General features: G+C 32.3%; 1 protein-coding gene across 24 annotated transcripts in view; it reads right to left on the reverse strand.

Annotated features, from left to right (window-relative positions):
• Positions 1-14,281, reverse strand: part of Ppip5k2 (diphosphoinositol pentakisphosphate kinase 2) — a 124,041-nt gene that overhangs the window by 32,016 nt on the left and 77,744 nt on the right. For 14 of the 24 annotated variants that reach the window (XM_071612364.1, XM_071612363.1, XM_071612368.1 and 11 more), the window contains one exon: positions 11,107-11,232. In XM_071612364.1, the coding sequence (XP_071468465.1) occupies positions 11,107-11,232 (126 nt within the window). Of the gene's footprint in view, positions 1-3,497; positions 5,137-11,106; positions 11,233-14,281 lie in introns of those variants that run through there. The other 10 variants (XM_071612371.1, XM_027927766.2, XM_027927762.2 and 7 more) reach the window with 1 other exon arrangement.

The following is a 14,281-nucleotide window of genomic DNA, read 5'->3' on the forward strand; positions in this document are numbered from 1 at the left end:
GTGAACAACACAAAGTGTAATTTCACAAACCTAGTGGTATATTCAATCACTTCATGTGATCTTCTGTTGCAAATGAGAAACAATAAACACAAGATATCTGAGGCAGCCAATGATGTAACATGGCATACTGTTTCCAGTAAATGTTTTTAAAAATAAGGAGTACACTCTAAAATACAATAAAAAGTATAGTAAATATATAAACCATTAACATATTTTATCATTATGTTCTCTGCATAATTATATGTGCCATACTTTTATGTGACTGACAGCTCGGTAGGTTTGCTTGTATCAGCAATATCAGACATGTGAGTAATGCCTTGTGCTGTCAGTAGGCAGTAGGAATTTTTCAATTTTATTATAATTTATGGAACCACTAACATATATTTGGCAGGATGTTGACCAAAACACAGTTATATGGTACATGCCTACGTAGACATGCCACATTCATAAGAATTAGTCTGCAGAGGAGGCAGAAAAAAGGAAAAAGACTCCAAAGGTGAGTAATTGCAATTGCTATTCTTTGCTGTCTGAGGAAAGAATAAAAGGCTCTCAGACTACAATCCTGTCACAAGGAGCTTCACTGTAACACAGGGAAGATTGTATTAGTCCCAAATGCTGCCCTACCCTACCATATGAAATCACATCAAACAGATGAGCAAGAAAGAAATTTATCTCATTTAAAAGTAATAAATGAGGATAAACTTGCACAGCATTTATACAAAAACACTCCCCCAAAAGGTAAAAAGGAACAGAAGAAATAATAGCAGATAAAACCCACTCAACTGAAAAAATGAATCCATCAAGTGTGTGAAAAATGTGACCAAATTATACTGCCGTACCTGATCTGAAAGAACTTAAGGAAACAGAGTTCATAGACACAGGTGATCAGAAAACCATGGCAAAACAAGAGGAAATGTAGCATTAACTAATAGAACTCAGAAAAGAAATGGAAAAGAAAAAACAATGCCATCCAGAAATAAGGCTATATTGTAAAAAAAAAAAAAAAAAAAAATAGAGCAGGCAAAATTTTTAAAAAGTCACAGAGATAAGGTGAAATAATTCTGTCATCTTGATAACTCATGTCTGAAAATACAACATTTTAAAGTATAAACATAGGGCTGGGGGTATAGCTCAGTGGTAGAGTACTTGTCTAGCATGTGCAAGGCCTTGGGTTTGACTCCCAGTACTGCAAAACAAACAATAATAAAAACATATGTAATATGAAAATATTTGTAGGTATAATGGCAAACACAAGAAATAGCAAGGGAATAATATAATAAACTGTGTGCAGTAGAGTAAAAGTAGAAGATATACCAATTATATATTACTTATAGCAGGGAGTCAACAGAAAACACCTAAATCAAACACATAATTCAAAGTTATAGTCAAGAAGAAAGCCACAAGTAGAATAAGCAAACTGCAGCAAACATGGATAATATATTAAATTGTAGTTCATAGTGCTGATCACTAGTTTACTTACCCAGTATCTTTCCTCTATCTCTCTTTCTATCAGAACACTTATTTTAGTTTATATATCCTTCTTTCCTCCACAGGATCATATACTTTAGGGCAGTGGTTCTTAACTAGGAGCAATTCTGTCCTCTAGGAGACATTTGGTAACGTGGAGACATTTTTGACTGACACAATTTGGGGGGATGCAACTGGCCTATAGGATAGAGGCTAGGGTGAAGAGACAGCTCTTGTCCAAAATCTTGTGTGATCTTTCAGGAGCAACTATAGGTAATTACAAAGGTTTTGCTTGTTAGTCTTTGATGGGGGAAAGCTGCTTGCTTTAGAGGACAACTAGCACATGCCAGTCTGGGAGAGTAGCAGTCAATGACACAGGACTGCCTGAGCTGGTTTTGCTTGGGTTAGATCATACCTCCCGCCTCCCTGGATCCCAGCCTAAGCACCTTCTTTCTGAGATCTCCTTATCAGGGTCCTTTACTGAGATCCTTTTCTGCATTGGGATCTAATTCTGTTCTACTGCCAGCATTCCCACCTCACCCCACAAGGCCACAAAATGGTAGGGACCTTTGTTCATCACTCCTCAGCAATGACTCAATTCTTCTTGTCTGCACTGCATGATCATCTAATTGACTTGTGTCCCATGCTAGTTTACTGGGTGGGGGAGAATGTGACAGGAGGAGCTGATACTACTTTCCTTTTTGGTCTCTAGCTAACATTATCACGGTACATAAATAAAATCTTGATCATTACTCTCATTTTGGCTTCACTGTCTAAAGGAACCACCTCAACACCTCACAGTTTGGTAGAGATGCTGGTAAACACCTTCCAATGCACAGAACAGCCTCTCAAGATGAATTATCTGATTCAAAATATTAAAGAAAGCTGAGGCTTTGTGGGGGAACTGACCCAATCACCAACTCCAGGGTCAGTAAGTTCATGGAATTATCCCTGAATGTTCTTTCAGGGGTGGAAAAATGACCAAGATGTCCCAATCATATCAAAGTGAATGATTTAATAGTCTATGGTCGGGGAGAATTGCCCTCAATTTTTGTTGCAATGATTACAAACAAGGAAATATGTAGGCCTTGACTGGCACTGACAGCTACCCTGTGAACACAAGGGTAAATAACTCTGGAATTAAGTTTACTCTATGCTGGAGTAAAGAGAGAGACGGACAACCTAACCCATGAGGACATTATGGCTGAAGCCAACACCACCTTTGGATATTCAGAAATGTATAATAATAAATCTTCTTATGGTTTAATCCAGTTCCAGTTGGAGTTTTCTTACTTGCCAATGAAAAATAGTTAAAGATAAAAAAGCAATGAAATTAGAAAGCATACCCAAAAGCAAACATACATTATATATATATATATATATGTGTATATATATATATATATATGTAAACATGTATGTAATATATATATATATATATATATGTATGTATATATACATTTCATTTAATATCTTAGTGTTATTTAATATTGAAAGTTTAGTGGTTTAGACAAAGGGGAATGAAGGGAACGGAGCGGGGACAGAAATAGGAACGACAGTGCAATGAATCTGACATAACTTTGCTATGTACATACATGAATACATCACGGTAAATCTCAACATCGAGTACATTCACAAGACTGGGATCCTAATTACAGTAAGATATATTCTGTGCTTGTGTAACTATATCAAAATAGATTATACTGTCATGTATAACTAAAAAAACAAATACAAGGTGGGATTATGGCTTGATGGTAGAGTGATCAACTAGCACGTTGTGAGACACTGGGTTTGAGCCTTTATTTAAAAATAAATAAATAAAACCCAAAGGTATTGTGTCTATCTACAACTAAAAAAAATATTAAAAAACAAAATAAAACTAAAACAAAACAAATGCAATTTTAAAAAAAGAAAAAGTTTCCCTCATTCTTCCTATCTTAAAAGCTAAAGAGAAAGAGATAAAGAACAAAAATAAAAAATAATTTACCAGTTAAGGCATTCTCAGATTTGGGAAAGAAAATATTTTAAATCAATTCCATTTAAAAAATGAAAGTTTACTTATCCCCGTAATAAGCACATTAACCACATTTTCACATACAGAAAACTTAGGTACATTCAACTGTTTACAAAACAAATCTCCATATAACACACTTACATTCATGTGGAGTATATGAACTTATTAACTTCAATAGATTCACAATTTTTGCATTTGGTACTTATTTTCTAAAATTCAGTTCATAGATAATGTTTTCAGGTTAGAACAATCTCTTCTGAAAGGTTATAATTATTGTATTCATATAATGAGAATCCAACAATTCTTTAGCTTTCATCTAAAGCTTTAGCAATCTTAGTTACATAACTTGCAATGCAGAGTTGTCTTAGCAGGTTGTACTGTTTGGTTTACAGTTTAAGTCACTTAAAATAGTTCACAATTATTTGTGCAGCAAGGGAAAAAAGCACCAAGGATAATAATTTTTTCTCACATCCTAGGTAAAATCACAGCACGATGATCTCATTTTCCCTTTAAAATCTAACTATTTGTAAAGAGCATTTATTTCAAATGTGCAATCTTTAAACTTTCTCAGTGACATCCACAGGTACAACCAACATATGAATGGAAATGATAAAAAAGAGACTGTTCATAATACCTACTAACTTAATACAATTCAATTTAACATTGAGAATTTCTATTCTTGAGCTCTTTAGTTCTAAAAATAATTTCAAAATAAGCATAATACTTATAAATTTCTCAGCTATAGATCTTGAAAAGGAAATCTAAAGTTGCCTTTCCTGCCAGTATATAAAACAGAAATTTTCTTGATGAACAAAGCATCTTTTATGGTAAGGACATACATAAAGAAAATAGTTTCTACAAATTAATATAAAAACTTATGTGCATAAAGATGAAATTCTCCCAATTGTATATGTATTGTAACATTTTAAATAACATAATAAAAAATTCAAAGCACAGCTTGAAAAAAATATCCCATGTGTTAATACTCCAGTCAATATATATGTCACTAACAATTAAGAGAAAATTTCTAATGTAAATGATCAATGCGATCTCTTTGGAAATACATTCTTCAAAAAGTTCCAATATGTAATCTTGTCTGTCAAATTTCAACCCAAGTTGTTTTTTTTTTTTTTTTTTTTACACTAACATGTAATTCAGTGAGAACACAAGTATGGACAGAGGCCACTCATCAGACTCTTTACTTTGGTACAGGCCAGCTGAGCTTTTATGTTCTTTTTCTTTACCACAGGCACATGGTAAACATCATATTAATAACAACAGACATTTATGACAATTTTTGCTACTCACAGAATGCTAATAAACAGTATTTTAAACATTCCCAGTTCATAACAAAAATACCTTACCTAAATATAAACAAAGAACTCTAGATTTAAAACATTTTTAAACAAATACAGAGATGTTTAAGAAAAAACATAAATTACTTGCTTTGATAGCTTTCAGTCAAGGCTTATGACATTTCTTTTTCTATACAACAAGTGACTTTTCTAAGTATAAGAAGTTCCAGTTTTTGCTAAGATTTCATTTCTTTTTCCCAGTGTTTTTTTTGTGTTCATGCACTTCTGTTGTGCTATTTACATTTACACTCTTTTTCCGAGATGAGGTATTAGCAACAACTGCATTAGAAGGTCCACTGTTAGCTACACAAAAAGAGAAAAACTAATGTTTAGATTTAAACAAGCAATCCACATTTAAATAATACAGCTGAGTAATAATAGACTGTCATCATTGTGATGTAAATGAAGCATCAACATTTAATATAGCATTTTTAACCTTTTACTTTTTAAGAATTCAACAAAAGTATAGAAAAGAAATAACAATGGGCCCTGTTCACAAAATAAGTTTCTCATTTCACTCTGTGTTATTCCTGGGAGACTAATTCACTGCCCTCATTTTTAGGTACTATGTATTGCACTTAATGACTTAACTTTATACTTGTGGTCTAGGACTTTTCCTTTTGTTCCAGATATGTAAATAGATATCTAAATGCCTTGTGGAAGTCTCTTTTAGATATTGGATAGGAAACATAAAACTAACATGCTTAACAGTAAATTCATCATTTCTCCTATACAATTCTATTTCCTCCTATATCTCTCATTTCATCACTATACATATACAGCTCAAAGTTTGAAAACCAGAAACATTCTTGGCTTGGGAAACATTTTTCCTTATCTGAACCAACATGAAGGTCTAATGAGTCATCCAAAGCTATTCTAGGTGGAGTTACACTTCTTTGAGAGGGCATGCTCCTGTCTGATTAATATTTCTGTAGATAACAAGTATACACTCAATGCAAAATTTGAAAAACAAGTACTTAAAAGACATCGAAGAACGAATAAAATTAGGGAGTTACTGGAGAATAATCAATACTTATAAGAGAAGAAAAAAACAATGGGATGAATTTCCCCTTTTTAGTGTTCAGCCTGAGAAAAGGACCCAGTCTATACCATATAGAATGGCTAAAAATCTAACATAAAACCCAATTGTACTAGCATGAAGAACCAGATAACAAGTACTATGAGAATTATAGCTGACAGAAAGTAAGGTGAGAAATCTTAGGCAAGGAGAGACTGTAATTCTAAGTATGAACCCTGATCAATCTATGGCATGAGCAGAGTAAGCTCTAAGCTGCCCTGTAGGTTAAAAAAAAGAGAAATGAAATTTGAGCTATCACCTACTTCAAGGGACAAAGTTTTGCAATCCGAGTTCAAATTAACTCTTTGTTTAATAAAACAAACAAACAAAAACATTTTTTGGAAGAACATAACTGAAATAATAGAATCCAAAGTTTTATAACATATCATTCATAAGGTCTAAGTTATAATGCAAAATTAGTCATTATGCTAAGAAACATGAAAATGTCTATCTCCTCAAGAATGAGCAAAATGATAAAGACCAATACTGAGAGAAGTCTTTTATAGACAAGATTTTTAAAGTAGCAAATTTAATTATGTTCTAGGTCATAGGAAAATAAGTTAACGTGATGTCTCTGCAAAACCAAAACAAAATACCTATAAAGAAGAATCAAATGTTTCAAACTAAATAAATAAAATATCTTAAAAACTGGTTGGGTGCTGGGAGCAATGACACATGCCTATAATCCCAACTATCTGGGAGGCTGAGGCAGGCAGATCCCAAGTTTGAGCTCAGCCTGAAACTTAGTGAGACACTGTCTCAAAAAGTAAAAGGACTGGGCTGTAGCTCAGTGGTAGAGTGTTTGACTAGCATGTGTAACATCCTGGTTCAATACCCGGGGGTATTGCAAACAAAACAAAATAAAACTTGGGTGGGTTTAGCGGCAAACTGGAGAAGGCCCGTAAAAGTAAATACCAGCACCAATCAGGATTACTACCAGACAAACAACCAAAGAAAAGGAAAGACAAGCAAACTGCCAAAAACCAAAGTGAAAAAGAAACCACTAGAAGCCAAACAGAAAAATTAAGCACTGCATACATGGAACAATTCAGATTAACTAAAACTTCGTATCAGAAACAATGGAACCAGAAGACAATGGAACAATATCTTTAAAGTGCTCAGAGAAAAACAAGTTTCTACACAGAATTCTTTATTCACCAAAATTACCTTGCAAGAATGGAGAATAAAGACATTTTTCAGTCACAGTAAAATGAACAGAATGTGCTGTCAACAGGCTGGTAGTACAAAAAATGCTAAAGAGTTTCATGCTGAAGGTAAATGATACCAGATGGAAACATAACACTTCAAGAAAGTAATGAAGAGTATCAAACATGGCAAATATGTGGAAAAAATATGACATTTCTTTAAAATATGACTATTTAAAGCAAGTAATATTATATTTCTGTATAAATAATATATATAGAAATAACACATAAACATATGGAAAACAATGTACAAAGGGTAGAAGGAGAAGAAGGTAAAGGAACCTGGACATTTGAACTCTAAGTAGATTTTGAAATGTTAAGAATATATATTTAGAACAATCAATAAAATAATAATACAAAAAACAGGGTGATGGTGCACAACTGTCATCCCAGCAGCTCATAAGGATGAGGCAAGAGGATCACAAGTTCAAAGCCAGCCTCATCAACTTGGCAAGACTTTGTTTCGAAATAAAAAATAAAAAGGGCAGGGGATGTGGCTTAGTGGCTAAGTGCCCATGGGTTCAATCACAAGTACCAAAATAAATGAATAAATAATAATAGTAACAATAATAATACAAAAAATGTAGCAAAAAGCCAATGGATATATTAAAATGCAATTGTGAAAAATATTGAATTAATACAAAATAAAAAGGAAAGAATAAAGGAATAGGGGCTGGGGTGGTAGCTCAGTGGTAGAGCGCTTGCCAAGCATGTGTGAGTCACTGGGTTTGATCCTCAGCACCACATAAACATAAATAAATAAAATAAAGGTATTATAAAAAGTGATTTAAAAAAGAATAAAGGAATAAAAATTCTAAGGAATAAACAGAAAATATAATAAAGTAGTTGACCTAAACCCAAACATTAGTAATTACATTAAATGTTAATGAACTATAAACACTGCAACTTTAAGGCAGATACTGTTAGAATGTCAAATCTATGTTTTAAAATGTCAAATACATGAGTATGCAAAAATACACTTCTAATATAAAACTGATTATATACAGTAAGCCTAGGACACCTGGAATATAGCTATATTCATTTCAGATAAAATAAGCTTTAAGATAAAGCATTACTAGAAATGAAAGAGAAATTTTGTTACAATAAAGAGTCAAATACATTAGAAAGATGTAATAATCAAATATGTATGCAATTATTAACAGAGCTCCAAAATACGAAGACAAAATTTACCAAATTGAAGAAAAACAAGATAATTCCACAATTATGAGTGGAGATTGCTTAGAACACCTCTTTTCCTTGTCCCAACATCCTGCCAAGATCTACATCTGACATTATCTACAACCTTGATCTAATGAGTGATAAACCACATCTATTAAAATCAATGAATCATACAATGACTATTTTTTAAAGTACACTTAATACAAGATAATCCAAATGTTAAGTCATAAAAGAAAGATCACATTTAAAGAACTGAAACCATACAGTATATGCTTTGTAACTTAAATGAAATTTAAAAAGAAATTGGTAAAAAGATATCTAAAAAACACCCAAATTAGAAGTTGACCAATAGACTTCATAACCACTTTTAGGCAATGCAATTAAAGTGCTCAGAAGAAAACGTAACAGCTTTAAATGTTCATATAACAAGAGAAGAAATACTTAATAGCTAATGACCCCAGAAACTAGAAAAAGAGCATAAAAATAAACCAAAGTAAGTAGAATGAAGTAGATAAAGAGCAGAAATCATTTAATTATAAAACAAACAGGCATATAATAAGGTAAAGTTGGTCCCTTGAAAAGGTAAAAAATATTGCTAAATTTCTGCAAGAATGATCAAGAACAAAAGAGAACACAAATTACCAGTGGACTAACAACAGGTTATGGTAATAATCTCATTCATTAAAAGAATCATAAAAATCAAAGTTGACAATGAAGACAAAATGAACATATTCCCTGAAAAATACAAGGTACCAAAACTGCCATAAAAATGAAATGGAAAATTAATTCTACCAAACATTTAAGGAAGAAATAACAATCTTTCAAAAACTCATTCAGAAATTAAAAAAGGAAGAAATATTTCTTAAATCATTTTATGAAGCTAGAATTACCCTTGATAACAAAATATGAAAAGAACATCACAAAAAAAGGAAAACTACAGATCAAGATACTTCAAAAATGCAGATGCAAAAATCCTTAAAATTAAATTAACTCCAATTCATTTTTGTGGCAGTTCTGGGGTATGCATGGATGTGTGAGTGTGAGTTTGGGTGATACATCACGACCAAGTAGAATTTGTCTTAGGAACATAAGGTTAGCTTAATGCTTGAAAAGTGAAATATAACTCATATAACAACACTTTAACTTTATTATCTGAAAATATTTATGTAGTAATAGTTACAGTGAAGAAGACAATTATTCAGTATCTTAAACTACAATTTTATATCCTGATCTGTTAAAATGTACAAGGTTCAAGTCTACTTAAGATATTGACCCTAATTTATAAGGCCGTGTAATCTGAGTAAGCTATAATCAAGTATAAAAGAACAAATCAGCAGTACAGAGTATCACTGAAGTTCTTGTTTTCAGAGTTATAAATACATTATCAGTAGAGGTTGTTTCGTTAGGTCTTGAAGGATGAGAAAGAATTAAGAATCTTAGAAGAAAAAATGGAATTTGGGCAGAAGTAAAGAGTTTGGCTACTGTAAAATAACAGTAATAGAAGCTACCATTTTAGTGAGGGCTTAAAATGTGTACTAAGTACTTTCTATGTTGTTGCATTCATTTCTGATACTTCTTAAATTTTTTTGGTACAGGGGATTGAACCCAAGGGTGCTTAACCACTGAGCCAAATCTTTAGCTGCTTTTTAAATTTTGAGACTGGGTCTAAGTTACTTAGGGCTTTGGTAAATTGCTGAGGCTGGCTTGATTCTCTTGCCTCAGACTCCCAAACTGCTGGGATTATAGGCCCGCATCACAATGCCTGGCTTCTGACAACTTTTAAAGATGTACCAAGAGGTTATATAACTTACCAAAAGTTTATATTAATAAGTAGCAAAGCTGAGATTTTAATGTAGGTTCCCTGACTCTTAAGCACAAATTCTTAAGTCAAAAAAATATTTGAAAGGACTAATAGGAGGAAAAGAACAAAAATATCTTCAAAAGCACTGGAGCTATTTCTGAAAACAAAACAAAACAAAAGGATAAGAAAAAATGAACATGGTTAGAATTTCACTGGATTAGAAAAGCAGAAAAAAGAAGAATCATCCAACAGCAAAGTTTCAACTACAAAGTACATCATATAAAGCATTACTCTTCTGAATCAGAGAAATGAAAAGAACACCAAGATAGAGTTATATCTTGCAAGTCAAAGTAAGAGAGCATTTACAGAGTATCAACACTACAATCAAATGTGCCAAGTTAAAATAGAAAAATGCTTATAAAATATAGCTGAATTTAGTAGTTATATCATCAGACTGAGAACAGAGAATTAAAATACATTAATTAACAGAGAATTAAAGCTACCATTTTAGTAAGGGCAACAAGAATAAAAATTTTTGTAAAATATAGAATGATGCCTTAGGCTCAACAGAAAAGCAAAAGAATAGAGTCCATGAATTAGCTTGAAGAGAAGTGTGAATATGAAATATATTTTATTAAATTACGCATGGGGAGGGGCAAATGATTAACAGATACAAAAAGGAGAGGGCAGACCTAACAGACTGTATAGACTTCTTTAAAAAATATTTTCTTTAGTTGTCTATGGACCTTAATTTTACTTATTTATTTATATACAGTGCTGAGAATTGAACCCAGTGTCTCATACATGCTAGGCAAGCATTCTAAACACTGAGCTAGGACCCCAGCCCCAGGACTATATATATTTTGAACTTAGGATAGAATCATTACTCTAGAAAGCACTAGAAAAGTGCAATTATCATACTGAAAATAGATTTCACATTTAAAAAGCAAACTATTATCAGTACCCTAATTGCTATGCAGAATTCACAAACTCACAGGCACATTTCTAACCTGGTTTGCTGCTTGCTTTAGTACTCTTTAAGGTAGCCGGTGGAGTTGGGAGGATCTTTGCAGGTGTGTATGTATTTAAAGATACTTTTCTTCTCATTGCTGGACTGGTACGTGAGGCAGAAAAGACTGAAAAAATTAAACAAACATAATAATTTAATAATTTCCTGTAAGTTCTACATTAACATTATAGAAATTTTTTTACAACATAATTTAGTGACTCTAAAATATGTACAATGTTGAAAAAATAAAAGGCAAGGTTTGGAGAGTAAATTCAGGAAATCATCTTTCACATAAAAAGGCAATTCTCTCATAGTCTTACCCAAATCATTGATCTGTTTGTATTATAAGCATTTTAACAGTATACACCAAAAGAATGTCAACAAGAATAGTGCAGCAGACTTAATTTTGTTCTGCCCTGATAGAAAGTGATATACTTAAGGGATGACAGAAAGTTGATGGAACAGAGTCAGTACTTTTTAAGACAAAAAATCTCAATAATAAATGGGAATTTAAGAATGATTCATTTACAAACACAATGGTCTACTACACTATTATATTTAAGAATAAAATAACTAGATATAAATAGTTAAATAAATCACATTGTTTTCTTTATTACCCAGCTAAGATTTACCTTCACAAAGAGGAGGAAATTTTAAAGTTATCCTCCATATCCCTACTTTCTAATAAAGATGGAGCGACTAAGAAGTGCAAAAAAGAAAAGTAGGGAGAACTCTTCAGGATCAAATCCTTCAGGGAAGGACAGCCCAAAGTGGGTGTGCAGGTGGCAAGGTGACTGTTATAAGGTTCTGGCTTCTAAACAAAGGAAAAAGATTATAAGTCAGATTTGCAATTTTGCAGTTTAGGGGGAAGTCCAGACAGCAATACTCAGTGTGCTTTTGAATATCAAGATGTGGACCAGTTATGGCAAATGTGGCACTGGTGGTTGAGACCCATGTTGAAATGTCACCGATAGTGAAAAAGCAGCCACTAATGAAAATAATGTAATACAAAAGTCCCTAAAACATCATATAAAGCACTATATCATTACTTTGTTCTTTCCTGCTTCCACACTTTTATTAAAATCTTTTTTCTGTTAATTAATTTCCATCACTAACTTATCCTTATTAGTATTCCTACTCCATTTTATCAAACACTATTTTAAGTTATCTTTCATTTACCATAAATTTAGAAATTTTTGTCCTAGATGAGGAAAAAACCTTGAACACCAATGGAATTAATATTGTCTTCTGTCTTGTTATAGACACAATAAAATAGAAATAGTTCTTTGAATATGAGGCTATTTCTTTGGCAATTCAGGAATTTTTTTTTTTTTTTTTATACTGGCGATTGATCCCAGCAGCACTTAACCCCTGAGAAACATCCTCAGCCCATTTTAAAATATTTTATTTAGAGAAAGGGTCTTGCTAAAGTTGCTTAAAGTCTAGCTAAGTTGCTCAGGCTGGCTTTGAACTTACAATCCTTCTGTTTCAGCCTCTTGAGCCACTGGGATTAAAGGTGTGCTCTATTGTGCCCAGGGAATTAAAATAATGTAAATGTGGTGCATTTAGTAAATATAAATTCTTCCGTTACTCCATAAAATGTAAGATTCAGATACTTCCTTCATAATCAGGATTCTCTTTTCTTTAATATTAAAAAAGAATGTAAAAAACTAAGTTGATTTTCTTCAATTATGGCTACATTTTTTTCCTTTGAACAATAAACTTCTCTCAAATGATATCTTAAATAAAATGGATCAAAGCAGATACTATGGATGATGCAGCCATGGAAGATATAAGCCCTAACCATTCTGAATCCTTCTCTTCCTATGGATTTCCGAAGGCTCTTGGGAATACAAGTTAATGTGAATGAATCATATTATCTACTACAAGGTTTATCTGATTCTTGAACTGCATTAAGCAATTTATTTTTTCATCTTGTAGAGAATTAGAGGAACAGGGCTATAATTTAGATCCATGATATACAAAACAACTAAAAAAGAAATCTAATATCCTTTGCCTCATTACTGTACCTCATTAATATACTGATTACTGAATCCACTAACCACAAAATGAAGCTGTCATAAAATACCAATGCCACGTAATAAATCTTAAAAGATTATTTTTTTGTAAATATTTCACTAAAATTCTATTTTTAAGCAAACAGATGTCATTATTGCTATTACCTTCAAGTTATTCACTGCAAATATCTAAAATTAAATAGCATTGATATCTACCTTAAGTCTTGATTTAATTATCAGAATCTTTTTAAATCTCTGTTGTAAGATTTAAATTTCCCATCCCAGGGAAGCAATGAAACATCAAGTATAAAGGTAAAGGGCTACACTAGAATTTCTTTAGATTATCTATTGTGAAGGAACAGTACTGTCTATTCTATTAGGGTTACACACAACATAAAAGGAGATGAACTTCATTTTCCTGACTGTGACTTTATCTATTACTTCATTTGAAGCATTATAAATGCTCAGAATCAGACACATGGATATGCAAGATCTGAAATTAAAACCTAATTAAAGCTATTCCTAAAATGAACTATTTTAAGACATTCACATCAGATATATTTCCACTATTAATGATTGAGAACTGACCTTCATTACTAGAAGTGGAAGAAAAGGGAAGGGTCACTACATTGAAGAAATTAGGGACACCATTCGGACAGAACAGAAAGTGAATAGTGCTCTAGAATTATAAATGTGATGGCTCAGGAAAAGGAAGAGAATAACTGCAAGACATAAAAGGGATGTCCAGTCTATTAACTATAGGATGTCATTTTATGCTTGGGCAAAATACATTTACAGCACCTCAGAAAAAGGGAATGGTATACAAAAAAAACCCAAAAAAACAACAACAAAAAAAAAACAACTTTGTTGCTTTTCTAGAATATAACTAGAATTGCAAGATTCTTATCTCTTAAGCAGAATACCGTCTCTTAAAACCCTCTCTTAGGGACACCATTTGGACAGAACAGAAAGTGCTTTGCAAACTGGAAATTCTGACATGCTGAGGTATGCTATAGAGCTGAAAATGGCAATTACTAGTTGGCTTCTTTACATCTAAAAAGGTAGTCTAGAGTATTTCCTAAAATGAGGTCCCTCAGAATAGTGACATGTAATTTTTAATATGTATGAAGAATTTTTTCTTAAAAAAAAGTTTTAAAT

This window comes from Marmota flaviventris, chromosome 5 (assembly GCF_047511675.1).
Source record: "Marmota flaviventris isolate mMarFla1 chromosome 5, mMarFla1.hap1, whole genome shotgun sequence".
NCBI classification, from domain to species: domain Eukaryota; kingdom Metazoa; phylum Chordata; class Mammalia; order Rodentia; family Sciuridae; genus Marmota; species Marmota flaviventris.